Consider the following 27,307-nt stretch of genomic DNA (forward strand, 5'->3'; position numbering starts at 1 on the left):
GGAGAATTTAATGCCAGCAAGGGCATTAGATTTTATAATTTTAGAAAGAGGTTTGGCTTAAAAAATATCAAAATAACAGGAGAAGCAGCTTATGCCATCCAAGAGGCAGCAGATGAGTTCCCAGATATCATTAAGAAAATTATTGAGGAAGGATATCTACCTGAATAGGTTTTTAATGCAGATGAAAGTGCCTATTGTTGGGGCTGGGGGAAGCCATGAAGGACATTTGTTAGTAAAGAAGAGATGCATGCACCAGGATTTAAGGCAGGAAGAAATAGCTAACTCTACTATTGTTGTGCAAATGCAGTTTATGATCAGTTTATGATCATAACTCTCCTTATCTGTGAAGCTGCTAACCCCTGAGCCTTGAAAGGAAAAGACAAACACGTGCTGCCAGTCTTTGGGTTGTACAAAAGGAAGGCCTAGACAATGAGAACACTTTTTCTGAAATGATTCCGTTGATATTTTGTCCCTGAAGTCAGGAAGTACCTTGCCAGTAAGGGACTGTCTTTTAAAGTTTTTTTTTATATTGGACAATGCCCCTGGCCACCCAGAGCCCCATGAGTTCAACACTGAAGGCACTGAAGTGGCCTACTTGCCCAAAATACAACATCTCTAATTCAGCCTCTATATCAGGAGGTCATAAGGACTTTTAAGGCTCATTATGCACAGTGCTCTATGGAAAGGATTGTCAATGCTATGAAAGAGAATCCCACGAAAGTCTGGAAGGATTATACCCTTGAAATGCCATCGTTGTTATAGAAAAAGCCATGACAGCCATCAAGCCCAACCAATAAATTCCTCCTGGAGAAAATTGTGTGCAGATGTTGTGCATGACTTCAAAGGATTTACAATAGAGCCAATCAAGGAAATCATGAAAGAGATTGTGAATATGGCAAAAAAAAAAAAAAAAAATGCGGGAGAGTAAAGCATTTCAAGATACGGATCTTGGCAAAATTCAAGAGCTAATAGACACCATACACAAGGAATTAAGAGAAGATAACTTGATGGAGATGAGTACTTCTGCACCAGTGCCAGATGATGGGGAAGAAGATGCAGAAGAAGCAAACATTAGATAATCCGACAGAGGGGTTCCACTTATTCAAGACTGCTTTTGACTCCTTTTATGACAGGGATCCTTCTATGATAGGGGTACTAAAGCTAAAGCAAATAGTGGAAGAAGGAAGAAGGTGGTACCATATAGAAATTTTTTAGAGCAATAAAACTTTTTTTAGCAAAAATCTCATACAGAAATTACAATGTATTTCCGTTAAGTTACACTGAGAGTGGCTGCCTCTCCTGCCTCCCCTTCCACCTCCTCCACCTTTTCCACCTCTGCTGCCCCTGAGACAGCAAGACCAAGCCCTCCTCTTTCTCTTCTCCTCAGCCTTCTCAACTGAAGATGACAAAGATAAAAACCTTTATTATGATTCAATTTCACTTAATGAATAGTAAATATATTTTCTCTTCTTTATGATTTTCTTAATAACATTTTCTTTTCTCTAGCTTACTTTATTGTAAGACTACAGTAATGTTATAGACATAAAAAATATATGTTAATCGACTACATGTTATTGGTAAGTCAACAGTAGACTAGGAGTTAAGTTTTGGGGGAGTCAAAAGTTATATATGGATTTTCGACTACATGGGGGGCTCAGTGTCCCTAACCCCTGCATTGTTCAAGGGTCAACTGTATTCAATATTAAACAAGTGTATATGGAAAATGATGAGCAGGATTGTTTGGTGAATTACTCCAGAGGCTCAGTTGCCTAGAAATGAGCTAGCTGATATGAAGGCTCCTCCCAGTGGGAAAAGCTATACACAACCTTACTTACCCTAGGTTTCAGGGGCAGTGCCCCCAGCTTTCCCAGCACTACCCAAAGCAGCCAAGTCCAAGTTCAAACTGCTTGGCTTCTGGGCCCAAATATTAATTCCCATCACCAGTTCCAGACACTCTCCTAAATACATACATTACAAGGCCACCCTTATTCTTGTAACCAGGATGAGGGCGCTCTGCTGAGGACTAGTCCTGTGTTACACCTGGCTCAGTTCCACCTAAGCATGCCTCTCTGCACCTGCTGTCTTTCATGCTCATGAGTTCCAGTCTTTGCTAAGTGACACTTGCTGGCTCCCACCTCAGTTCACTAATGCACTGTGTGATCTTGGGAAAAAATCATTTCCTCTCCTTCTGAGCCTCAGTTTCCCCATCTACAAAGTAGACAAGTCTAAAAACCCATTGTGTCTTATGTATTATATAAGATATATGTTATATATTAATATAATTGTATATTATCAATATGATATATTAAATAATTATTATATTAAATAAATATAATTGTATATTGATTATATTATACTATAACATATCATATAATTTTATTAGATTATTTTATATAACTATAATTATATAATATCAATTGCTACCATTTTTTAAGCTCTTAGCATGTGTCAAGACAGTCTTCCTCTTTCCTATCCCCAACCAACTTCCCTACGAGGATGCCATATTGGAATTGCCTGTTTGATTGTTGATCCCTCCAAAAAGAGTATAAACTCCGTGAAAGGAGGGTGATCAATTGCTTAGTTGCTCTTTATGTTGCCAGCACCCAGAATAGTGCCTGCACATAGTAGGCACTCAATAAATATTTGTTGAATAGATAACTAATTAAAGCTAGACACTTTATATGTTACATAATCGGAAAAGAAACTAGCACAATAATACAATGACTAATGTCAACTAAATCAGTTAGCTCACACTTCCTTTCTTAAATGTGGCTATAAAAAGGAGTAAGGAAACTCAAGTGAAACTGACTCTGCTAGAAGAGTCCTGTGGTCGTCCACAGATTAAACCCAGGGAAAAGATGGCTCAGCACCACCTATGGATCGTGCTCCTTTGCCTGCAAACCTGTGAGTTCTGACTCTTGCTGATCCTCTCCTTATTTTCCATAAAGTTTTATAAATTGCCCTTAAGGAACACATTGAAGTGTTCCTTTGATCTGTTTTTAACAGAACACCCTGAGTCTCAGCATGTACTGTACTCAGAAGAGAACTAACTGGCTGGGGGAAGACGTAAGGTCCAAATTCAAGTGTTTTTCAGCTTTAAAGTTTCTGCTTCTGAATCGTATCTGGGCTCAGTCTCCACAGGTCTGAGACAAATGTATCGCAGAATAGTCAGTGCATGGTAAACCCACCCATAAGACCTGGCAAAAGAATAGATCATCCAAAACCTTGAACAACTTAAAAGCAATTTCTTCTTGGCATTAGAATGTGTTATGTGGTTGTTGACAGAGATATGTCCTTCCTAATTATAGTTCATTGCTCTATCAGCTTAGCGTGATGAATGACTCATTGTGAAAATTTCATCTCTATATGCTCCCTTTATTTTCAAAACACATTTAGGGCTATTCCTCTGCTTTTATCCTCCAAAAACTCTAAAATAAATGGGAAAGAGATTATTATCCTTTTTTTAATAAATAAGTCTCCAGAAAGAGGTGGAGAACTTGAATTAAAAATCCTATTTTTCTTACTTTTATGGCTTAACAAGAAAGTATAAGAGACAAAATGAATATTGGTTGTTATTGGAACAAAGAAAACTATGCAACCTTAACACAGGTCTGAGAGTGCTTTGTAATTGCACATGTTATCTTACTAAATCCAAACAATTGCTCCAATTATACAGAAATTTACTATGTTCAGACTTTCTAAATCTACTTCTAGTATCTCTTACCAGTTCTGAAAATGCACTAGCAAACTCCTGGCATGAGTGAGAATCCAAAGAACCCAGTGAGTTAGGATTTTCTGAAATGGTAGAATCAACTGTGGTCTCTCTGTTTCCCTTAAACACTTAAAGTTGTGGCTCCTTGAATTTGAGCTTCATGGAGATTGCATCCACTAGTCAGGCCAAGTTTTCAGAGCCTCTGCTGGTCACTCTAGCACGGCAGACAGAAAATGCAAGAAGACGGGAAAAAGAGTTGAATCTAGTGATGTCCCTAATCTTCCAGAGAAGGGTTGGAGAGGGTGGCATTTGACACCACTTAATTCACAAAGCATTCTACAATTTTTACGCCTACATTCTTATTTCATCCACACTAAAATCATTGGAATGGACAAGATAGATAGTATGAATTCCATTATGCAACAAAACAAAAACACACACACACAAAAAGAATAAACTAAGATTTAGTGGCTTAAAAAAATCACCTGAAGTTTCACTACCTAAATTGGTAGAGCTGAAAAGGGACATTGGTTCTTCTAATCTCAAGGCTCTTTCTGCTCCACCTGACCTCCTCACTCATTAAGCTTTCAAATCCTTGATCTCTTCAAAGAGCTAACGTCTGCTAAGATAAAAGGCAGCTCTAGGATACACTTCTCTCATCTACTGAAACTGAAATCAAAGTTGTCAAATCAGCTAGTAGTAAATCACTCACCCATCAGCTTTGTGATCCTGAGGAAGTAAACTTCTAACTCCATTGTTTCAACTTCAAAATGGAGAAAGTATTAATACAATAGGATTGTTTTGAGAAGCAAAATGATAACACGAGTACAACACTTGGCATAGTACCTGAATATATTAAGTGCTTAACCAATATTAGCTAATGCAATTGTTGGTTTGATGCTTGCATTTCATACATTATTAGTAAGGGTCATGGCTTCATTACGCAGACATCCTGGGCAGGACTCTTCTGTTTGGGATGGTCCAAGGAACATAAACAGGAGAAAAATTGGTAGGAGTTTGGGTTTAGGTATGGGCTGTTGAGATTCTGGAAAAGGAATCCAGGGGTGAGATATTTATTTCATCAGGGATCCAGAATTGGTAGAGGGGCTTGTTTTCATAAAAGCAAAGCTAGGAATACTTTCATATACTATTCACCTCTACTGAATGGATCTGGGTGCCTCTTAAAGATTGCTCTGCAAACATTTTCAGAGCACAAAAATGGACCCTAAATTCCCCCTGCTACTGTTCCTGGTAGAGGTGACCACTTATACTCAGTATTGAGCTTAGGAGTCAACACTGATTTTGCACATTTCCCTGGAATGCAGAGCAGTTGAAGAGGCTGAGAAGCAGTGGAGAGATGCAGGTAAAAATCCCCATTTTCCCTTGAAGTCACTGGCAGAAGGGAAGTCTGAGTGTACAAACTCATGACTGCTCCATGTTGGAAAACTTTCTCTGAGAATCAAGACTCACAGTCTTATGCTCTGACCTTGACTTTCCAATCATGGCTTTGGGAACACTGTGACTCTGACTGTCCCTCCACATATCCAGGTAGCTACTCCCACTCCAGGGCAGAAGACGGAAGAGTCTGCCAGTTTTGCTTTTTGCCTATCCACTCCACAGGTTCTCTCTTATGCTGTTTTAATTCTTCCTTTTTTCCACCCCTTTCTTCTGTTTCTTCAACTCTTCTTATCTCCCATCAGCAATGATAACTGCTAACCATTTCTGGAGTAATCACTACAGGCCTGGCATTACCCTAAGGAGTCTATAGTTATTATTTTGTTTAATCCTCTCAATATCCTATGAGATGGGTCCTATTAAAATACCCATTTACAGATGAAAACATTGATACATAGAAAGTGAGACATCATTTAACAAAAAGTAGAAGAAGCAAAATTTAAACTCCAGTGCCCTTGGACTTAGCCACCGAGTCCTTCTTCCTCCACCCGCCTTGCTGCTGAAGTAGAGTAAAATACTGTCCCCATTGCTGATGTTTATCACATCTAGAAATCTGGCAGTGAAGACAGGATTATTCATGCAAAATCTTTGCCTGTCTCTACACCCACCCACAGAGGAGTAGGGGCTGGGGAAGGTCCTTGCCCGTAATAGAAATGTAGGTGGGCCAGCAAGGCATAATGTCCAAGCAAATAACCATCTCCAGACATGGTTCAAATACCATTCACTTCAATGTGATTGAGGTTGACTTAAATTAGCTTCTTTAAAACAAACAAAAGTCCAATATCAAGATGATCTTGATATTATGTTGGATGTAGAACATAGTCATGGGGCATTCCATCAGTTGAAACTTAAAACCGAGAGGTGAGTGGGCTCCCCTGGATACCTGTCCATGGATAACTGTACCCCAGCCATCCTCCTGGGGTCAGAGACAGGATGCATGCCTGGGGAGTGATGCTGGCAAGAGCCATCCTGCCACTGACCTGAAGTCCTTGCATAGAGGGGCCTTCATGATGAAGACAAGGCCTCTGATCTAGAAAGATATTTGAGTAGATGACTATCACAGACATTCAGAAAGAGCTTGAAAGCAGAAGCCCAGCTATAAAAATGGACATAAATTATGTGTAGGGAAAACTGGTTATCAGGATATCAGCTCAAAAACCTAGTTTCCAAACAGAGGCCAGAAAGCTGCCCCCTGTTATAACTTCGGACTCCAGTAGGAGAAACTAAAGGCCCACTGATCTACTGAAGCAGCCCTGGAGATCAATATGGTGACCAGAGCACCTTCACAGCAGGAGCCCAACAGTCAGTGCTAGGCCTCTGAGGCTACTAGAGCATTCCTGATCAAACCTTTCTTGTCCTGGACCATGGAGAGGGATGAATCTGCAAGTTGTGGGGTAACTAGACTCACCTATGTAGAACCTGGAAAAGAAAGAGGTATGAGCAATCAGTTGGGTGACTGATGTTGGTGGAACTGTCTAGGCACCCACATTTCCTTTGTTATACTCAATGTTCAAGTATAGGCTAGTGAAAGGGAGGAGTGGTAAAACAGGGGATGGCCATGACCCCATCTCTGTTTTGAGGTATTATGTGTGTGTATTTTTGTTTTGAAGAAACTGTTTCATGTCAACCCAAATCTCAATAAAGATGACATAAAGTAAAAATTCCAGAGGAAGATAGTACACTATCATACGGGGTTCTTTTTTCTTAAAACCTCATGACCAAGGACTTTCCATCATTGTGGAGAATGACACAAAACTTCTGGCTGCCCAAGCATTTTTTTCCTCTTTCCCTCCATGTCCCCTCACTCAGTGTGACTGGTTATTAATGTAACAGACTCTCTTGTGGGTGCGTTGAGGTAAAGCAACCTCGGCTCATCCTCCCAGGCCTGCAATACTCAGGGAGGTTCCACCCTGACTTTTTGATCTAGGAGGCAGCAGATGAAGAAGAGGAGGGGAAGTGTAGCTAGTGCCAAAACAGAAACGAAAAATGCTTATTTGAAGGATCCTAAGAAAGCAAGGGCGTGGAGGTGTCTGCTAAGGAACAATACAATCTTCCCCATTTCTACTCTTATTAATAGCTACATTTCGACTTTCTCTAACATCTCCCCAATATGCCAACCCCATTTTTGCCCTTCAGAGTTGTCTTCACTGCTATTTTAATCTCTGTGATGGTGCATATTTGTTTTATATAACAAGCATATACGGTGCCTAGTATATGCCAGGCACTGTTTTAAGAAGTTTACAAATATTAACTCATTTAACCCTCAAAACACTTTTATGAGGTAAATGCTACCTACTATGATCTTCATTTTAAAGCTGAGGAAATTGAGGCATAGAAAGGTCACTAACTTTCTCAAGGGCTAATGGCCAGTATCTGACAAAGCCAGGATTCAAGCCCAGGCAGTCTAGCTCTTAATCACTAAATCATGGTGCCTGGCAGAGGCCAGGCCAAGAATGTGCCTCAAGGCAAGGCTCCCTGGGGTCTCTGGATTCTTCTCCATTAGTATACCCACTTGAGAGTGCTCTCATGTTGTCTGATCCTTGCAATCCCTCAAAGTGGCAGGACACCTCTGTTTTATCTTACTTACCAACTAGGACCATGAGACTTAGCAGGTAAGTGACATTCATGGTCATTTAGCTAGTTGATAACAGACTCTTGATTAGAACATGTTTCTCTTTTTCTTTTTGAGACAGAGACTTGCTCTGTCACTCAGGCTAGAGTGAAATGGCATCATCATAGCTCACTGCAACCACAAATTCCTGGGGTCAAGAGATCCTCCTGCTTCAGCCTCCCGAGTAGCTGGGACTACATGCATGTGCCACCATGTCCAGTTAAGTTTTCTGTTTTTTTGTAAAGACAGGGCCTTGCTTGTGCTCAGGCTGGTCTTGAACTGCTGGCCTCAAGCAATCCTCCTGCCTCGGCCTCATGCTGGGATTACAGGCATGAGCTATAGCGCTGGCTGTAGAACATGTTTCTTGATCTCTAATTTAGGATAATTTCCCTAACTATACTGTGGGCCTCCCTTCTGTGGCTCTGTATAGATTGTCTTTACAAACAATATGGAATATTGAAGTAGAAAGAAGTTACAATTAGCCATCCATTCCTTCTTATTAATCAACTTATATCCTTAACCTTTCACACTGAGACCCAGAGACCAGTAAGGAGTTCTGTCTTGCACTCACCTCTTTTTCTTACTCAGTATTTTCGCTTTTTTTTTTTATTATTGTTATAAAAAGGGTAATTGGGTCAGTAGCAAAAAAATTATTCACTATTTATTCTTATTTTTCAACAAACATTTATTTAATAATCATCCACTAGTTGTTGGGGGAACAGCAGTGACTGAAACAAAGACTGCATTCTTGGTAGTTGCATTGTAGCAGGGGTGTGTTGGGGGGAGATTGGAGAGACAATTAATAAATATGCACATGCAATGCTTTAGTAGTGATGACTGCTATGAAGAAAAGTAAAGCAAGGCAGGGCAACAGAGTGATGGGGTGGGGGTCGCTCTCCCTAGCACCTCTCCCACACTGATCTCTTCTATTTTAAAACAAAATCAAATAGATTGCCTTTACTTGACCCTCTAGCTACTGTCCTATTTTATCTCCTTTCTTTCACTGTCAAGCTTTTCCTCAGCTCCTTACCCTCTATTCTCTCAGCCCCCCAGGCTCTGGCCCCTAACGGAATTGTCTCACTTGCACTACATTCTCAAAGGCCATCAATGACCTCCTAACACACAAATTCAGGGCCGTTTTCCGTCTTTATCCCACTGAACACTGAATTGTTAGACATCAGTGACAATCTCCTCCTTGAAAGCTTTCTCCCGTCCTGTTCCGCGATACCATCCACCATTGGTGCCTCTCTTGCATTTTTACTTACACAAGGAAGAAGTTTATCTCCTGCTCACGTAAAAAAGTCTGGAGTCAGCAGTTCACGGTTGGTAGAATAGTTCACGAGGTCATCAGGGTCTGGGACTTCTGTCTTCCTGCTCCCCCATCCTCAATGCTTGGCTTCCTCCTCATGACCCAAGATGTCTGTCTGAGATCCAGCTGTGATGGCCTTCAGGACAAGGAAGACTTGAAGAAAGCAAATTCCTCTCTTCTTAAAGACACAGAAGTCACACACAGCACTTCCATTTTCATTCTGTTGGGCTGAATTTAGTCCTGTGACCAAAGTGAGTTAGCAGAGAGCAGGACAACATAGTCTTTATTCTGGCTGGCTATATGCCCTGCTGAATATTAGGGATTGCACTACCAAGAATGAAGGAGAGAACGAATATTGGAAAACAGCTGGCAGATTCTGCCACAGCCACCCAAATGATACTTCCAGCCTATTCTCTCCTTATGTTCCATCCTTTCAACTACTTACCTAGTCCACCATCATCTCAAATTCAATATTTGTAACACTAAACTTGTCTTCCCCCTTTGACTTCTTTCCAGCATAAACTTTATCAGTTTTCCAGTACCTCTCAGTTTTCCACTGACACAAAGTAGAATCTCAAAATACATGTTGAACAATTGAATTCTCTTAGTGCCTCCTTATTTCTTGCCTTTCTTTGCACAGTCTCCCCAATCCAGCCCTTCCTTTTGGCTCCCATTATCATCCCCTGGTTCATGCCCAGGTGGCTACAGCAGCCTCCTAAATGGTCTCTCTAGCCTAGCTTATCTTTTCTGTTATTCTTCCCACACATCATTACTACATTACAATAATTCTAAAACATTTTCTTACTCTTCATCCTCACAAACTTTAATAGCACCCCTCTGCCTATGATGTAGACTGCAAACTCAAGGCTATCTCAAATCTAAACCTAATTTGTATCTCCAGCTTTACCTCTCTCTACTCTGTTATACAAATCTATACTCATCCAATTGACATCACAAGTTCTGCTTCTAAACTTTTATTCAGGACCTGAACCACCCTTCCTCTCTCTCTCTCCATCCAGTAAAATTCTCTTCACCCTTCAAGATCCTCCTCAAATTCTACTTTCTCTAAGAAGTTTTTTCTTTTATTTCAGCATATTACAGGGGTACAAATGTTTAGGTTACATATATTGCCTTTGCCTCACCCGAGTCAGAGCTTCAAGCATGTCCATCCCCCAGATGGTGTGCACCGCACCCATTAGGTGTGAATATACCCATCCCCTCCTCCCCCCTCCCATCTGCCCAACACCCATGAATGTTATTACTATATGTGCACATAAGTGTTGATCAATTAATACCAATTTGATAGTGAGTACATGTGGTGCTTGTTTTTCCATTCTTGGGATACTGCACTTAGTAGAATGGGCTCCAGCTCTATCCAGGATAATATAAGAGGTGCTAGATTACCAGTGTTTTTTGTGGCTGAGTAGAACACCATGGTATACATATACCACATTTTGTTAATCCACTCATGGATTGATGGGCACTCGGGTTGTTTCCACATCTTTGCAATTGTGAATTGTGCTGCTATAAACATTCTAGTGCAGATGTCTTTTTTATAGAATGTCTTTTTTTCCTCTGGCTAGATGCCCAGTAATTGGATTACTGGATCAAATGGTAGTTCTACTTTTAGCTCTTTGAGGTATCTCCATATTACTTTCCACAGAGGCTGTACTTGTTTTCAGTGCCACCAGCAGTGTATGAGTATTCCTATCTCTCCACATCCATGCCAGCATTTAATGTTTTGGGACTTTTTGATAAAAGCCATTCTCACTGGAGTTAAGTGATACCTCATTGTGGTTTTGATTTGCATTTCCCTGATGATTAGAAATGTTGAGCATTTTTTCATATGTTTGTTGGCCACTAGTCTGTCTTCTTTTGAAAAGTTTCTGTTCATGCCCTTTGCCCACTTTTTAACAGGGTTGTTTGATTTTTCTTGCTGATTTTCCTGAGTTCTATATAGATTCTAGTTATCAGCCCTTTATCAGATGTGTAGCATGCAAATATTTTCTCCCATTCTGTAGGTTGTCTGTTTGCTCTTGTGATAGTTTCCTTGGCTGTGCAGAAGTTTTTTAATTAGATCAGGTCTCATTTATTTATTTTTGTTGTTGCTGTGATTGCCTTTGGGGTCTTCTTCATAAATTCTTTGCCTAGGCCAATGTCTGTAAGGGTTTTTCCAACATTTTCTTCTAGAATTTTTATAGTTTCCTGCCTTAGGTTTAAGTCTGTTATCCACTGTGAGTTGATTTTTGTGAGAGATGAGAAGTGTGGATCCTGTTTCAGCCTTCTACATGTGGCTATCCAATTTTCCCAGCACCATTTATTGAATGAGGATTCTTTTCCCCGGTGTATGCTTTTGTCTGCTTTGTCAAAGATTAGATGAAAATATGAGAATGGTTCTATATTTGCGTTCTCAGTTCTGTTCCATTTGTCTATGTCTCTGTTCCTGTGCTGATACCATGCTGTTTAGTTACTATACCCTTGTAGTATAGCTTGAAGTCTGGCAAATTGATATTCCCAATTTGTTCCTTTTGCTTAAGATTGCTTTTGCTATACAGGGTCTTCTCTGTTTCCATATGAAGTGTCTGAGAAATTTTTTCTAACCACTATAGCTCAAAGTAATCTTTCCCTTTTTGAATTTTTACTGCAATTACAGTCTCTACTATTCACTTGAATTTATCATTTACTATCTCATATTTCAGGGGAGAGTTATGTGTATGTGTATCTTATTTCTCTAACCAGATATTAAGTTCCTCAAAAAAGGCAGAGAAACTATTTTTGTCATAGACTAACAGAGTGTATTTCACAATAAGTCCTCAAGACATTTTTGTGCTACAAGTTCTCTCTGAAATAGGGTTTTTCTAAGGTTCTCTCCAATGATAATATAATGTTTGAGTTCCTTGCACCTAGAAAAATAAATATTTGGGTTGATTAATATGAAGATTCTTTCATTTAAAACTTGAAGTCTTTTAAGTGAAGAATAAAGTCTATCAAGAGTACCTAAAACTGTCCCTCCAGGCTTTACTTGAATTAGCCCTTAGAAATGGCCCTTTATACATGCCCCAGTATGGCCTAGGGAAGCCCCAAAGGGCATGTACCAATTGTTAAGAAAATGATCATTATCAACCCCAGAAATAACTAACATTTATTTTGCCTTGGTGGTTAACAAAGCACTTCTACCCATATGACATTATTTTCTGCTCACTAAATAGTTAGGGCAAATATAGTTATTATTTCCATTCTATGGATGAAGAAACAGACTCAGAAATGTTTTGTGACTTTATCAAGGTTGTCTAGCTCATTAGTAGAAGTACAGACACCCACATCTCTGCCTCCTTATCTTTCCCCTACATGCTATGGTTTTGCAGTTGCCTCTCTCAGAGCACAGCTGGAGTGTTTGAAGGTGACATACTCTTCATTTTATGCATGTGCAAACCCTTTGCCTTTTCTCAGCAAGCACAGTATTCTCATCAACACAAGCAACACAAAAAGCAGGACTTCCCCAGCTTCGCTGCCTGATTGCCCTTTGATGTCTCAGCATCACTTCCTGAATGTCTTGCTATGGGAGATGAGACATACTTTTAAAACTGCACCACACACCAACCGTTTGTGGCTGCTCAACTGCCATAATATTAAGGCAGTCTCAGCTTTAGTGAACACTCTACCCATTTCCTGAGGTTTGGTGAGAGAACCCATGAGAATTATGAGTCAGTGGAACCTATGTTCTAACCAACTCCTCTCGCCTAATATGAATCCAAAGAGTGAAGTGGCTGGTGTTTAGACACTAGAGCCTATCTCCAAAAATGCCTTGAGATATGAGAGATCTGAGACCAGGACTAGCTAGATAACCAGTGAAACCCTATGCAAAATGAAAATGAGGGGTTCCTTTTCACACAGTATTAAGAAGTTCAGGGTGCATAGCAGCATAAACCCAATTCAGGGTTCTTCTGAGCTCAGGGCTCTGCACAACTGCACAGATATCATGCCCATGCCTGGGTCATCCAAGTGCCCCTCTACAGAAATCATCAGCCTAGTAAAACGGTTTATCTGGGGAGAATTAATGTTCAAGGATTTTGGCAAACTATGACTCCTTGCACCAAAGGCAGCATTAGCCTCTTTCTGACTCTCCAGCAGTTTGTTTCTATTGCTTTTACCGTTTAGCACTCATCACATTGTATTACCTTTCATTTGTATACATATCTATCTTCTTCTCTGGGCTGTGAGCTCCTGGAGTTGCAATGATGTTCTGTTTATCCCTGTGTTGCTAACACAACACAACATCAGCAGGTAGTTAGCACTTAATAAATATTTGTAGATAAGGGTCCCCATTTTCCCCTACCCATCCCTCTCTGCCCCCCAAGGCCCGGTAATATCTCCTGTTCTTAGCCCTTCCCAACTAAGTCATCAGGCCTTGCCCAAGATATTCCTCCTAAGGGAAAATCTTTGTTGGTCTGAAAGGAAAGAGGTTGACATCTGCATTCTCTGGGCCTCTGTCAATAGTTGCTGATGGGCAAGGGCAGCCATAGTGAGATGGCCCCCTCAGGTTAAGAAATCTCTTCGTTTTTGTGACACTTCAAAGCAACTTGTATTCTCAATGATCCTTATTCTTGCCCTCTGTATGCGAAACCCTGGATAAACTTTAGGCTCAGCCTGAACCCAATTATGTGGAAAACTTACGATCTTCAGAGCTTTCAAGCAGCCAGTGCACACTGAACAGCCCCACTAGTTGTTTACAGCTGATGCCCTTTCTGATGGGTCAGTGCCCGTCTCATTTAGGCTGTTAAATGTTTTGAATATTACCCGTGCTGGCCCCAAACACTGTTTCTCACTAAAGACAGCTCAGTGAGAATGACATGATAATGAACAAGAGCAGGAGGAAGAACAGAAAAAAATACATTGCTTCTCATTTTACAAATTATGTATTAAATCAGTTTATCTTCACAAGGTGATAGAGGAGAGGAAAAGGAGAAGAAAATAAGCTTTTCATTTTCCCATGTTACATTGTTAAAGTACTCATCCTTCAGCTTTCACTTGGAAGTGTTCCCTGGATTTCCAGAACAGACAGACTCCCCTGGCTATTCTCTCTGGAGCACCATGATAGTCACATATTTTGTGTCTGTCCCTTTGTTTGCGTGTTCCTCTGATCAAAGTTGGTATCTTCCCTTAACTGGAAGTTCTAGGAGCGGGAACTACATCTGCTTTTACCCACCATTGTAACCCCAACTGCTTGTATCTTGCTTAAATGTAGATGTTCAAACAAATTTGTATTATAAATTAAATCAATAAATACCCACCATAGTATCTGCACCAAAACTGATCCTTCATAAATATACACATTAATTCATAAATGAATGAATGAATAAACGAATTGGCTTACTTCAGAAGTTGTTTCAGGCCAGGCGCGGTGGCTCACGCCTGTAATCCTAGCACTCTGGGAGGCCGAGGCGGGTGGATCGCTCAAGGTCAGGAGTTCGAGACCAGCCTGAGCAAGAGTGAGACCCCGTCTCTACTAAAAAAAATAGAAATTATCTGGCCAACTAAAATATATATAGAAAAAAAAATTAGCCAGGCATGGTGGCACATGTCTGTAGTCCCAGCTACTCGGGAGGCTGAGATGGTAGGATCACTTAACCCCAGGAGTTTGAGGTTGCTGTGAGCTAGGCTGATGCCACGGCACTCACTCTAGCCCGGGCAACAAAGCGAGACTCTGTCTCAAAAAAAAAAAGAAGTTGTTTCAAAAGAGTCTAGGAAACACGAGTGAATTCCATTTAGTAATTCATTCCACAAATATTTATTAAGCATCCTCTATATGTCAGGTACTCTTCTAGAGTCTGGGGATATAGAAGTGAACAAAAAAGACCCCCAAAACTCACTAACTTGGAGAATATTTTCCCTAGAATCTCCAAAGCACTCTCTGCCTGTATCCTCCAGGAAGAGAAGCAATATATAACTTGCTTTTTACAAAGATCCCAGTAAAAGAAAAGGCAATGAGCCAAGCATCCATCAGCCCAGATATTCCAGATTCTTTTTCCAGCTCTTCCACCACTTGGCAATATGATCTTGGGAAAGAAATACTCATAATACTCCTATATATCTTAGACCTCGTGGAGGTGGTGGCCTTCATTTCTCAAATGCCTTCTAACTTCCAGAGTCTATAAATCTAGGTAAACATGTTTTTAATAAAATGGATCCCTAGAAATTAACTCAGAAACTTTGCTTTTGAATGAGAATCCTTTAGAAAATTTAGTTGTCATAACATATTAAGTATACCTAAAGTAGAATGCAAACAAACAAAAAGGCATCCTTAAGAAACTAGATGAGCTGCATCTGTGGCAGCTCCTCAGGGGGATCCGAGGAAGACAAGGAACTCTAAAAGGTACAACAGTCAGATGGCTACAATTTTCCATTTGTGTCCTCAGGCCCAGAAGCAGCTAGAAGAGATGCAGACTTCCTCACTATGAATGGGATTCTGGGGGAATCAGTCACTTTCCCCTTAAATATCCGAGAATCGCAGCAAGTTATCACCATTACTTGGACTTCTGGAACATCTGTTGCTTTTGTAACACCAGGAGACTCAGGAACAGCACCCAAAGTTACTGTGACTCACAGTAATTATGATGAACGAATACATGTCTTAGGTCAAAACTACAACCTGGTCATTAAGGATCTGAGGATGGAGGATGCAGGAGACTACAAGGCAGACATACGCTTATCTGAAATGAAGTCTTCCCACACTATCACCAAGTGCTACAACCTGCAAGTCTATCGTAAGTCATGGGAGGACAGAGGGCTTGTCTTTTATTTTTACTTTGCAAATTTGCAATCTAAAGAATCCCTATATTTCTTATAATTGGGTTCCCTAAATCTTTTTATACTTATAAATACTTATGTATTAATAAATACATCAGAACTTATAAAGAGGATGCAGTCTTATTTTAGTCCTACCTTTGCCAGTTTTTTGCTATGTACTCTTTCATCAGCAGTTTGTCCCCTGGGCCTTGTTTTTCTTTTTTATAAAATGTCAATAATCATACTACTCACTTCCCAGAGTAATCGTGAGAATCAAATGAGATAGTGTATGCAAAGTTCTGTTTTGAAATAATTATAGATGCACAGGAAGGTACAAAGAAACATACAGGGAGGTTCTGTGTCACCTTCACCCAGTGTTCACCTTGCATAACTACAGCACAATAGCACAATATCAAAGCCAGGAAATCGACATTGGTGCAATCTAAGGCGCTTATTTAGATTTCATCAGGTATACATGCACTCATTTATATGTGAGTATGTGTGTGGCTCTGTACAATTTAATCACATGTGTAGTTTTGTGTAACCATTACAACAATCAAGATGATTAACTGTACCTATCATAAGATTCCTTCACGTTCTCCCTTTATAGCCACACCCACTACCTCCCTCTTTCTGCCCCCAACCCCTGGAAACCACTAATTTGTTCATATCTATAATCATGTTATTTCACAAATGTAATGTACAAGTTTCTGCATAAAATAAGTTTTTATTTTTCTGGGATAAATGCTTAAGAAAGAAGTCATATGGTAAGTCCATTTTCAGTTTTAAAAGAAATTGACAAACTATTTTCTACTTTACATTCTCACCAGGATCATATGAGTGATGCAGTTTTTCCACATCCTCACTGGCATTTGGTATTATCATTATTTTTCATTTTGGACATCTGATGGTTGTGTAGTGACATCTCATTTTAGTTTTAGTTTGAATTTCTCTAGTAGCTGATACAAAATGCTTTTTAAAGGTAAAATATTAGAGCTATTTGTTATCGTCATTATAATTGCCATAATTTTTTTTTTTTTTGTTGAGACAGAGTCTCACTTTGTTGCCCAGGCTAGAGTGAGTGCCGTGGCGTCAGCTTAGCTCACAGCAACCTCAGACTCCTCGGCTTAAGCGATCCTACTGCCTCAGCCTCCCGAGTAGCTGGGACTACAGGCATGCGCCACTATGCCCGGCTAATTTTTTCTATATAGATTTTTAGTTGTCCATATAATGTCTTTCCATTTTTAGTAGAGACGGGGTCTCGCTCAGGCTGGTCTCGAACTCCTGACCTTGAGCAATCCACCCGCCTCGGCCTCCCAGAGTGCTAGGATTACAGGCGTGAGCCACCGCGCCCGGCCATTATAATTGCCATAATTCACTGGGAGATGTGTGTGATTTGTTATGCAGTGCTATCCAAAGTGTGGTCTGTGGGCTAGCAGTGTCAACATTACCTGGGAGCTTTTTGGAAATGCAAATTCTCAAGCCCTGCCCTCCGCCCCCAGCCCTTTGTGGGTGAAAGAAGCTCAGGAATCTGTTTAATACCCTCTCTGGATTATTCCTATATGTGCTACAGTTTGAGAAGCACTGATCTAGAACTGCCCTGTCCAATGTGTTAGCCACTAGCCACATATGGCTCTCGAGCACCTGAAATGTGGTGAGTCCAAACTGAGACATGCTGCAAGTGTAAAATGCATACCAGATTTTGAAGTCTTAGCACAAAAAAATAGAATATAAAATATCTCAATAAGCTGTATATTAGAGACAGGTTGAAATGACATTTTGGATATATTGGGTTAAATAACATGCATTATAAAGTTAATATTACCTGTTTATTTTCACTATTTAAAACATGGTTATTAGAAAATTTTAAATGACATAAGTGAATCACATTACATTTCTAGTGGGCAGCACTAGTTTCTAGCACAGAAGACATTTGGGCTATTGCTCAAAGATTTCACTCTCCCTCTGCCTCATAGCAGAAAAAGACAGAAATGTGACTAATCTGTATTGTAATAGATACAATTCAGGTATATAGTTCACCCATTAATGTGAGTTCCATAAAGGCAGAGACTTTGTGTGTTAAGTTTATTGGTTTATCCCCAGCATCTATATTGCCAGGCACATAGTGGATGCTCCAGAAGTATTTATTGAATAAAATTAGGAATGAATCATGATATTTGCAGGTTCCACAGTGCCTGACAATTATAAGTACTCAGTTAATAGAGGATGATTGAATCAGGTTGTGTCTGGATGGAAGGCACAGTGGAAAGAACATTAGTGTTGGAATTAGACAGACTATGTCAGCTATGTGACCTTGGGCAAGTTGTTTAACCTCTCTGAGCCCAAGTTTTCTCACCTATAGAATGTGGATTATAATAAGTGGTATTAAATGAGATGTTAGTTTAGCACCTAGTATGATGCATGCCTTAAAGTAAATGTTTAATAACTAGTACTTATTGTTAATTTTTTAATCCTTAGGCCCTTTTAAAATTCTAGTTATTAAGAACTTCCTAGATGAAGAAGGCTCTGAATTGGGCTTGAATTATGTAGTCAAAGAACCATATCCAAGTGTGGACCCTTTAGAAAATATTTGACTCATTCAAGAACTTCGGTCGGGAAAATAAAAAGGATATTAAATTTTTAAAAGTTTATTTTTATCCCTTTATATGTTTAGTTTTGCCTGCCCAATCTTTAGGAGATGTTGTACCACCTGCAATTAGGGCAGACTACAGTAAAGTTATAGAGAAAGCAATGTTGTACATGTAACAAAATCTGTACCTTATGGGCAGTTAGTTGAGAAGATCAAGAGAAGGAAATTGACGTTTATTGAACACCATCTATGTGTCCAGCATTCTACTACCCAATTTCAAGATTATACAGGTTATACATATTTAAGCAATATATGCATGACCACAGCAAAAGATAATACAGTGAAGTGTAACTCTCTCTTCTCAGAGGCAGTGGCTGTTGCCAGCTTATTTTGTCTCTCCTTAGATAACTAATGTAAATGCAAGCATAGGTCGATAGATAATAGACAGATTTATATGTGATATCTCATTGAATCCTCACAACAACCCTATCCAGAGGAAATTGTTATCCTGGTGTTATAAATGAGGGAGCTGAAGCTCAGTGAAGCTGTACACCTTCTCCACCATTCTACAGCTAGCGGTAGTGGGGCCTGGGTTCTCAGCCAGGTCTCCAGTGGGTTCCACACTCTTGGCTTGGGAGGATGAAGGTCTGTCAGCCATCACTCTGACTTTCTCTGTCCAACATCTTTGTGCAGGTAACAGCTCCGTTCCTCCTGGGAAAAATTGGATGGGATTCTATTCTTCACCACTATCCCCCACCTCAACACTCACCAAACAGGAGAAGAAAAAAAAAAAAAAATCTTTCTAAAAATAGGCAAATACGAAGCAGTGACATAGACATTCTTGTAAACCAAATTTCTAAAGAAATATACACACACACAATTTGGTTCATTTTTTACTAATTCACATCTGTATCTATCTTTATTAGAGCTAATCAAGGACTTTACTCCAAACTTCTTTAGAAGGTTTGTTCCAAGTCACCACTAATTTTAATCTGGAATAAAAGCCCTCTAAGAGACTGTTGGGATCGGGTTTCTGGCTAGCTTGGAATCAAAAATCTTTACAGCTTCTTAATATTCATGTTTTACTCCTTCACAAGCACAGACTAATGGTTCTCATATTTATACTGCTGAACTTACTGCCTTTCTAGACTCCATATTAATTAGAAGGTTACTTGCCAGTTTCTTTTGACTCCTCTGTTCCTTTCTTCATATGGCTACAGAGGAGAGAACAAAAGTGTACTGAACTTATCAACTCTGAATGTGGCTATTTTCTTACTTCCTGGTAAAAGAAAAGAATTTCTCCTTCCTTCTGCCAGCTCCAGATCTAGCTATTACTTGAATTTGAATATAATTGTTCTGCAGTAACACTTTACTACCCTACAACTTTTATGGTTTACCTTTTAATTGCTCTAGTAAAAACGTTTTTTTTAATGGACTTTTAAAGAGATTATAGCTTTTCACCATGGATATTTTAAAACAAAACAAAACAAAAAACTTAAAAAAAATACACATACACCAGAAAACAGAACCAAAATTGTTTTTAAAAGATTGTTTCATGCAATAGTGTGCTGATAAATATTCAACTGACTCTTAGTGGGGGGGGTGTGTATGCATGCATATATATATATATATATAAAAAATTTATATTTAGTATAAATTTTATTGACATGAAGGATTATTAATGAAAATAAAATATATGATAGTATTTATTGTAAATTATATACAGCCAATTATTCTCACAGAATGCTGTCATTGATTTTTGCTGACCATTTATATCCCTAACCAACCTATAGTTGCAACTGATGATTGAATATAGTTCCAACATGAATATTGGTTGACATTTTCATTTAAGTTAACTAATAAGAAAAAAATGATTCAACAAAGACACATAAATTAGAGTATCACTTGTTCATCCATGACATGAGCAGCTTCTTTGCTGAATTGGATAATGGTTATCAAATACTAGAAGAATAGTTTCTAATTTATTGTGCTACTCACAATGTAATGGCTACAGATATGATACACTTTTAAGTTTAATCTACATTAGTAACCTTTCCTCCATTGCTATAATATTTTAGTCCCCAGCAACAATCAACAAAACAGTAAATAGAGCCCTGGTTTATGGCATTTTCCAGTTTCTGTGTGGTAAATACTCCCACTATGGCTGATTTCAAGATGTGCACAGCTAGAAAGACATGCCCACTAACCATTGTTACAAAGGGCAGATACTATAGATGGAAATAACTTCAAGAGCACAGATAGTAGTAAAATGTAAAAAAAATAATGAGATGCCAGGCGCAGTGGCACATGCCTGTAGTCCCAGCTACTCAGGAGGCTGAGACAGAAGGATCACTTGAGGCCAGGAGTTCAAGGCCAGCCTGGGCAACACAGGGAGATCGTGTCTCTAAAAAAAATAAAAATAATAAAATAATGAAAAATAAAGTGAACAATTCAATGACTTTTAAAAAATAATAATTAGAACATAATGAGTTTTGAGTATTTATTACCTTTATTTTTAATATAATTTATTTAATTTTAAGTTTTATATTTTAATTTTTAATAATGGCTGTGTTTAACCACTACCTTGCAAAATTTCTGAAAATTGAACAATCGGCTCTCCAAAACTAGCACAAGCCAACTCCCCCTCACCACTGGCTCGTATGCTTTCCTCTCATAGGCCGGCTTGGGAAACCAAAAATTACACAGAGTTTAATGACATCTGTGAACAGCACCTGTAATGTTACGCTGACATGCTCTGTGGACAAAGAAGAAAAGAATGTGACATACAGCTGGAGTCCCCTAGGAAAAGAGGGGAATGTCGTTCAAATCTTCCAGACCGCAGAGGACCACGAGCTGACTTACACGTGTACAGCCTGGAACCCCGTCAGCAACAATTCTGAGTCCATCTCTGCCCAGCGGCTGTGTACAGGTAACCAGCTCTGGCTCTCTCTCCTGGTGAGTCTCAGAAACAACTCTAAGGAGCTGCAAGGCCTGAACGTGGGCTTCATTCTCTAGGAGAATGTGCCTGCCTTATGCTGGGCCTGGTCCCTAGGGGCATCTCCTCCCAGGAAGCCCACCAGGAAAGAATTCAAAGCCTTCTGAGAGATGCTAAGCATTTCAGGGTGTTCTGCGGCAGCTCCTGCTCAACTCTCTGATTTAGTTTTTAATCCTGACTTTTAATAGCAGAAAGTATAGTTCCCCTAGAAGCTTTGGCACTCTCTTGGAGAGCACCCCGTTTTGGTAATGCCCCCAAATGTGAACAAGCCTGCCCAGCCTCTTGGGCCTATTTCCTGAGAGTCAAGACTCATTGTATCTTCTATTTCCAGACGTCACAATGGGCTTCCGTGCTCATCGTACCAGGTTGCTGACTATGCTGGCTGGGTTCTTTCTGATTGTTCTCATTCTATCGTCAGTGTTTTTGTTTCATTTGTGCAAGAGAAGACAAGGTAGGATTTTCCCAGAAGGTAAAATGTGGAAACATACTTTTTTTTTCTCCCTGGGACTAAAGTCATTTTTCCAAGGTGTTGTGGAGAGGTCCTTTGTTCCAGAGAATCAACCTTCCTAAAATCTTCACCCCACCACCTCCCAGAATGAAGGTCTCTGTTACATTACCCTGAATAGTCTTTAGGATCTGTTCCCGAGATCACCAATATTGGGTGGGCCCAGAACTTGGGTTCGAGTTTGGTACTGCCATTAACAAGCTATGCTTCATTGGACAAATGTGTTCACCTCTCTGGCTCAGTGTGCTCACGTGTGAAATGTTCAGACTAGAGCGTCTCTGGGGTCACTTCCAATTTCACTGTATTTTGATAATGACCTTTACAGAGTCATTGAGGGTCATGTACTAATTTTGTGTCCATGGTTGTCACTAGATCTCTGTGAATCCCTCTGGATCTTTCTGTAATTGTGCCATTCTCAATTCAGAAAACCTGATCTTAGACCCCTAAGGAAGCATTACACCCTCCTATTCTCCGTCATCCCATGTCCACCCAAGATCTTCCTTTTCCCAGCAATCACAATAAAACACATGGAACCTTTGCTTCCATGTTCCTGACTCTCTTTTGGGTATGATTCCTCAGGTTCCTACTTGAAGACCTTCACTAAGAGCCCTGGTAAGTTCTCAGCCACGAGTTTCTCTGAATAATATTTGGGAGGGTTGGAGAGTTCACAGCAGTGGTTAAGACAAGCATGTACTTTGCAGTCAGTCTGCGGGGGGGGGGGGGGGGCGAAGGTCCCAGTTAACCATTTACCAGCTACCAGTTATTTTATCACTATAAGCTGCCATTTCCTCAGTTATAAAATATTCATAAAAAGTAGAGCATCTTGCATATATTTATTAAGTGGATTAAATGGAATTACACATATAAAATACTCGGCCCAGTTCCTGTTGCATAGTAAGTACTCAGTAAATGTTAGCTACCATATTTATAATTGACGGGCCTGGGCATGGTATAGAGGGGGCATTCTAGGGGACGGGGATGGGGATTTGGGACTTGTGTCATACTCAAATGGCCTCATGATGGGGGGAGATCGCAGCCTGCTCAGGACACAGGTGGTCTGTAAGTTCCGTCAAATATACATGTGTCTTCAATCCCTCACAGCCTTTTGGGGAGAGAAAAGGGTTATTCTTTGCATCTATAGAAGAGATAAAAGAGAGCACTCAGTCTGCTCACTCACCAGGTCTGGGGCAGGGGCTGGGATAGGACAAAACTCTGAAATGTTGAAGCCCTGTGATAGTACTCAGCTCAGATCTGTTATTTGTAGCTGTGTTGGTGCCCTTGAATATCAAGGCCCCAATTTTGGCTATCTATTTTTGGCTTGACTCTAAGATTTTCTGTGTTAGTAGAAAAGTACTCCAAAGAAAAGGAGTACACTGGGATGAATGCCTCTTCTACCCCATAAATTTCTTACAGTAGGGACTTATCTACTGTCTTTGTTTCTCTGAAGCCTTACACAGAGCCTGACACATAGAAAGAGCTTGATAAATGTTTATTAGCTGTGTGAATCAATAGAGCAGCAATAAATGTTTGTGGAGCATCTACTATGTGGTTGACATTGAGGTGGTTACAGTAGGGTACACACCAGAAGAATGCAACACAGTGCATAACTAGGAAGAGACAATCAAGTTAAAAAAACTAAGACCCTGACATGAAAAGTCAGCTAGCCATTCAAGGTAGTCACTGCTGTGGCCAGAGACACTTAGTAAGACCCTGGGTGGAAGAGCTGCCTTTGACTGCCCACACAGGGGCTGGGGAGATTCTCTTTAGCCTCATCTGGACTCTAGAGTAGAAGAGAATTCCCACTGAGCCACGTGCAACCTCTGGAAAGAGAGAGACAGTCCGAGGATCTACACAGCCATCTCAAGGGATGAAAGCCATTTAACCCCTTAGGGCTTCATTTCTTCATCTTAAAAAGAGAACATTGGAGTAGATTATCTCTAAAAGCTCACCCACCTTTCACAGAATGCGGTTCTATGTTTATTTGTGACACAGATGCTGTATCAAAGAAAACAATATACACATACATCACAGTTTCAAGAGATGCCCAGCCAGGAGAGTCCAGGATCTATGATGAAATCCCCCAGTCCAAGGTGAGCTGGGGCTACTCATGGACACCCCCGCTCCCACCATCACCAGGTGGGGGAGTCACAGGCAGCTATTGCTTTCCACTTGCTGTTGTCTAGAGCGCAGCCAGCGCAAAAGTCTGGAGGGTCCAACCAGGAAATACCATGTCAGGGAAATGATGCCAAGAATCTTTCTATGAGGACAGGAACGTGGCCAATTGTCACCCCATGGCAGCCTCCATGGGTTGTAGCCATGAGTTTCCACAAAGGGCCTGGCTCCAGGCTGGATGAGAGTCATGACTAGGAGCGAACCACCCCCTACAGGGGCCTCACACACAACAAGGGAGCCCTGGTGTGAGGTGAGGGCTGTTATGTGACTACTCACATGGTGAAAGTTGCTAAGGGGACTTCGAGGCCACAGAACTGACAGAGAGACCCCCTTGAACTACACTTCCTGGTCTAGCAGCAGCAGCAGGTAGCTTTCCTCAGACTCAGAATCACTCTGTCCTACACCCCTCTTCCCACCTGCCTTTTCCCTGCCTGCCCCTGCGTTGCCTCCACCCTGGATCACACCTCCTCTGTGCTTCCACCCACCTGCTTCCATGAAGTCTGCAAGCAGTGAAGAGGAAATGAGGTCTGCCTGGTCCGTCTGGCACTGTGTGTGGACTGACAGGCCAGCTGGATCCATAGAGGTGTGGAAAGCTAACATGCTCACCGAGCAAGACTCAGTCTGAACCACACAGATCCCTCCTCTTGGCTCCTGAGGTTTTGTGGCCCCCAGGCCCTACCCACCCACTCCTGGCCCTGATCTTCTCTGAAGTTGGATGGAGCCAGCACTGAGGCCAGGGGAGGTCCCACCTAGTAAAGTGGGACGAGGGAGGGCTGGGGTGGGGCAGGATTAGGAAGGGGGACTCCTGCTGTTGGGCCTGGGCCCCCTCACTGGGGGGAACATGGGTGTTTTACAGGTGCTGCCCTCCAAGGAAGAGCCAGTGAACACGGTCTATTCCATTCTGCAGCTCTCTGATAAGGTAAAGCCATTTTGGCTTTTCATCCCTGTTTTCCTATCTGCCCAGCCATTCTGGTGTACCCAGTATATCCAACCAGGGGCCAGCTGGCTCCCGTGGGACACTTCTCCATACTTCTCAGGAGTAACTGCCTAGGGCTTTGCTCTATAGCTGCTCCACGCACACACAGAGCCCTGCTCCCCAGGTCCATGGCCATCTACAAGTTGGTCTTCTTGGGATGCCAGTCTCACCTTTCACATGCAGAAGCCCCCAGGCCTCTGACTATGGTATGGGGCCACTGCTAGCTCGCAGTGTGAAAATTAGAAAACAGGTGCCTCCCTCTCATAAGTCACAGGCCCACATCCGGTGCCCCAGTCGGCAAATGAGACAGAAGTTGAATTTCAGTTCCCATTTGCTCCCTCAGCTGCCCTTTTACTGCACGCGGCCTACACAACCATTTGTAGTGGTCTAGTGACACAATTTCCTGTGCCTTATGTCCTTCTCTGCAAAGTGCAAAGCCCTGTGACAGGACTTTAAGTTTTGGGGGGATCTAGAGAGGGGCTGTCACTATCTGAAAGTCCTCACTTCTGCTATGGTCGGGACAGATTTGGGGCCACTTGAAGTATCAGATGTTTTGTAAGCACTCCGGTTTAATAGCTGAGCTACCAGGCAGGAAGCTAAAATGAGTAAGAATTCAGAGCTGATTCTGTAAGGCAACAAGGAGGCATCTATGAGATGACAAGCAGGGCAGTGCCACTTCCTTTTAAGGGGGAACTTGAAGCATAGGGCAGTTTGAATGTCAAGATAAGCCAAATGTACTGGAAAGTCAGACCAAAGGACCTGTACTTCTGCAGTGACCAGGAGAGGGGAGGAGGGGAATGGGAAGAGGGGAGGAGGAAAGGGGAAAAGAGAAGCCAGAAGTGAGGGCAGGGTGCCCAGAGTGTTTGCACCAGGACTTGAAAGCAGTGTGAGGAAGATTAACCTAACTTCCCAGCTGGTGGACAGAGAAGGAGACAACATCTGAGGAGTTAATCACGGAGTCCTGGATTGAGAGATCTCAAAGTAAATCCTTATAGGCAAGTTGGATGGCAATTATTCATCAGTCAGTGTTTAATTTAAACCTAAGACTCCTCAGGTCAATGAGACAATTGTTTGCAGCTCTCTAAATGCCTAAAGCACTTGAGATGCTAGTGGTGACTCACCAACTGTGTATAGGTGAAAGTAGAGTTACTGGGATGCAGAGAGAACTAGGGCTTAACTAGAAACAAGGAATCCACTTCGATTGAGCCTGAGTGTTGCCTCAAGCCTATAATCAAAATCAATGCCAAATACCCCTCCCCACATTCCTTTCTACTGCTCTTTTCTCTTAGTTACCCCGGGGCTCCCAACTGGGTGGCTGGAGCAGAGGCAAGGGACTCAGCGAAAGATAAGGCCCTGTTCCCCCAGATTTCCCCAGCGCTGGGCAAATCTAAACCTCTTGCCATTTGCTTAACTCTCCTGGGAACCTCGCTGGACTGGCGTTGCCCAGCAGCAGCTTTCAGTTAACAAGCTCTCACATATCCCTCTCATGCGCAGATGTGGAAAACCAGCACACAGAACAGCAAACCTCTGGGAACTTCAAGCTATGAAACTGTGATCTAGGCTGCCAGACAGAGTTCTCCTTCTGGAAACTGAGACCCAACCACCAACACTGGCAGGTACCCTGGACCCAGCCCTTCTCTGCCCAGCTCTTACTGGGAGATCGCAAATCCCCACATCCCAACATGTAAGCAAAGCAGGAAAACTTCTGTTGCTGGACATAGCTTGTGCCTAGATGGACAGACAGATGCATGTCCTTTCTGAAATGGCTCCCTTCTGGATGAATGACAAAGCAGGTTCCCTAGTACAGTGCTCTCCAAACTTCTTCACAACATAGCACATGCAGCAAATAATATTTTTATATGGCACACTGGGATAGAAGAAAATCAAGATTGGTCACATCTGTAGGCTGCATATGACCAGAGGCTTCTCATGACTGGAAGTGACAAACCTGCCCGGCAAGGAGGGGATCAATATTTTGTACACCTGTAATATGTCATGGTACATCAGCAAGAATGCTCTGCTCACACTCAATATATGTGAGTAGCCCTGGTGCACGGCCTCCACCAGTCCCTACAGCACCTTGAGCAAATTAGCAAGTTTGTTCAAGGCAGGTGCATGACTTGGAGAACACAGTGTGGGCTGCACATCATTCCCCACCCATCCCTTAGCCTGAGAACCTTTTTTCAGGGTACAACT

At 41.4% G+C, this 27,307-nt stretch overlaps 1 protein-coding gene across 3 annotated transcripts; it reads left to right on the top strand.

The window, feature by feature from the left end:
* The first annotated feature begins 12,613 nt into the window (after positions 1 to 12,613).
* Positions 12,614 to 26,946, top strand: CD84 (CD84 molecule). 3 transcript variants are annotated; one of them, XM_069478483.1, is made up of 8 exons: positions 12,614 to 12,648; positions 15,493 to 15,851; positions 21,141 to 21,392; positions 21,790 to 21,927; positions 22,543 to 22,575; positions 23,956 to 24,053; positions 24,992 to 25,054; positions 26,606 to 26,946. In XM_069478483.1, exons 1-8 carry the CDS (start codon positions 12,614 to 12,616, stop codon positions 26,669 to 26,671), a joined length of 1,044 nt encoding a protein of 347 aa, XP_069334584.1. In that variant the 3' UTR covers positions 26,672 to 26,946. The 3 variants fall into 3 exon arrangements, with proteins under 3 accessions (XP_069334584.1, XP_069334583.1, XP_069334585.1); XM_069478482.1 differs by having other exon boundaries at positions 21,790 to 21,909; XM_069478484.1 differs by lacking the exon at positions 22,543 to 22,575 and having other exon boundaries at positions 21,790 to 21,909.
* Positions 26,947 to 27,307: the final 361 nt, after the last annotated feature.

This window comes from Eulemur rufifrons, chromosome 8, assembly GCF_041146395.1.
Source record: "Eulemur rufifrons isolate Redbay chromosome 8, OSU_ERuf_1, whole genome shotgun sequence".
In the NCBI taxonomy this organism is placed as follows: domain Eukaryota; kingdom Metazoa; phylum Chordata; class Mammalia; order Primates; family Lemuridae; genus Eulemur; species Eulemur rufifrons.

What these genes read in the sequence shown, in the direction of transcription:
- CD84 (XM_069478483.1), top strand. Translation starts at nt 12,614, where the DNA reads ATGTCTCAGCATCACTTCCTGAATGTCTTGCTATG. An exon ending in TTCCTGAATGTCTTGCTATG is followed by an intron (nt 12,649 to 15,492) that starts GGAGATGAGACA and finishes CAATTTTCCATT; the next exon opens with TGTGTCCTCAGGCCCAGAAG. An exon ending in ATGAAATCCCCCAGTCCAAG is followed by an intron (nt 24,054 to 24,991) that starts GTGAGCTGGGGC and finishes GGTGTTTTACAG; the next exon opens with GTGCTGCCCTCCAAGGAAGA.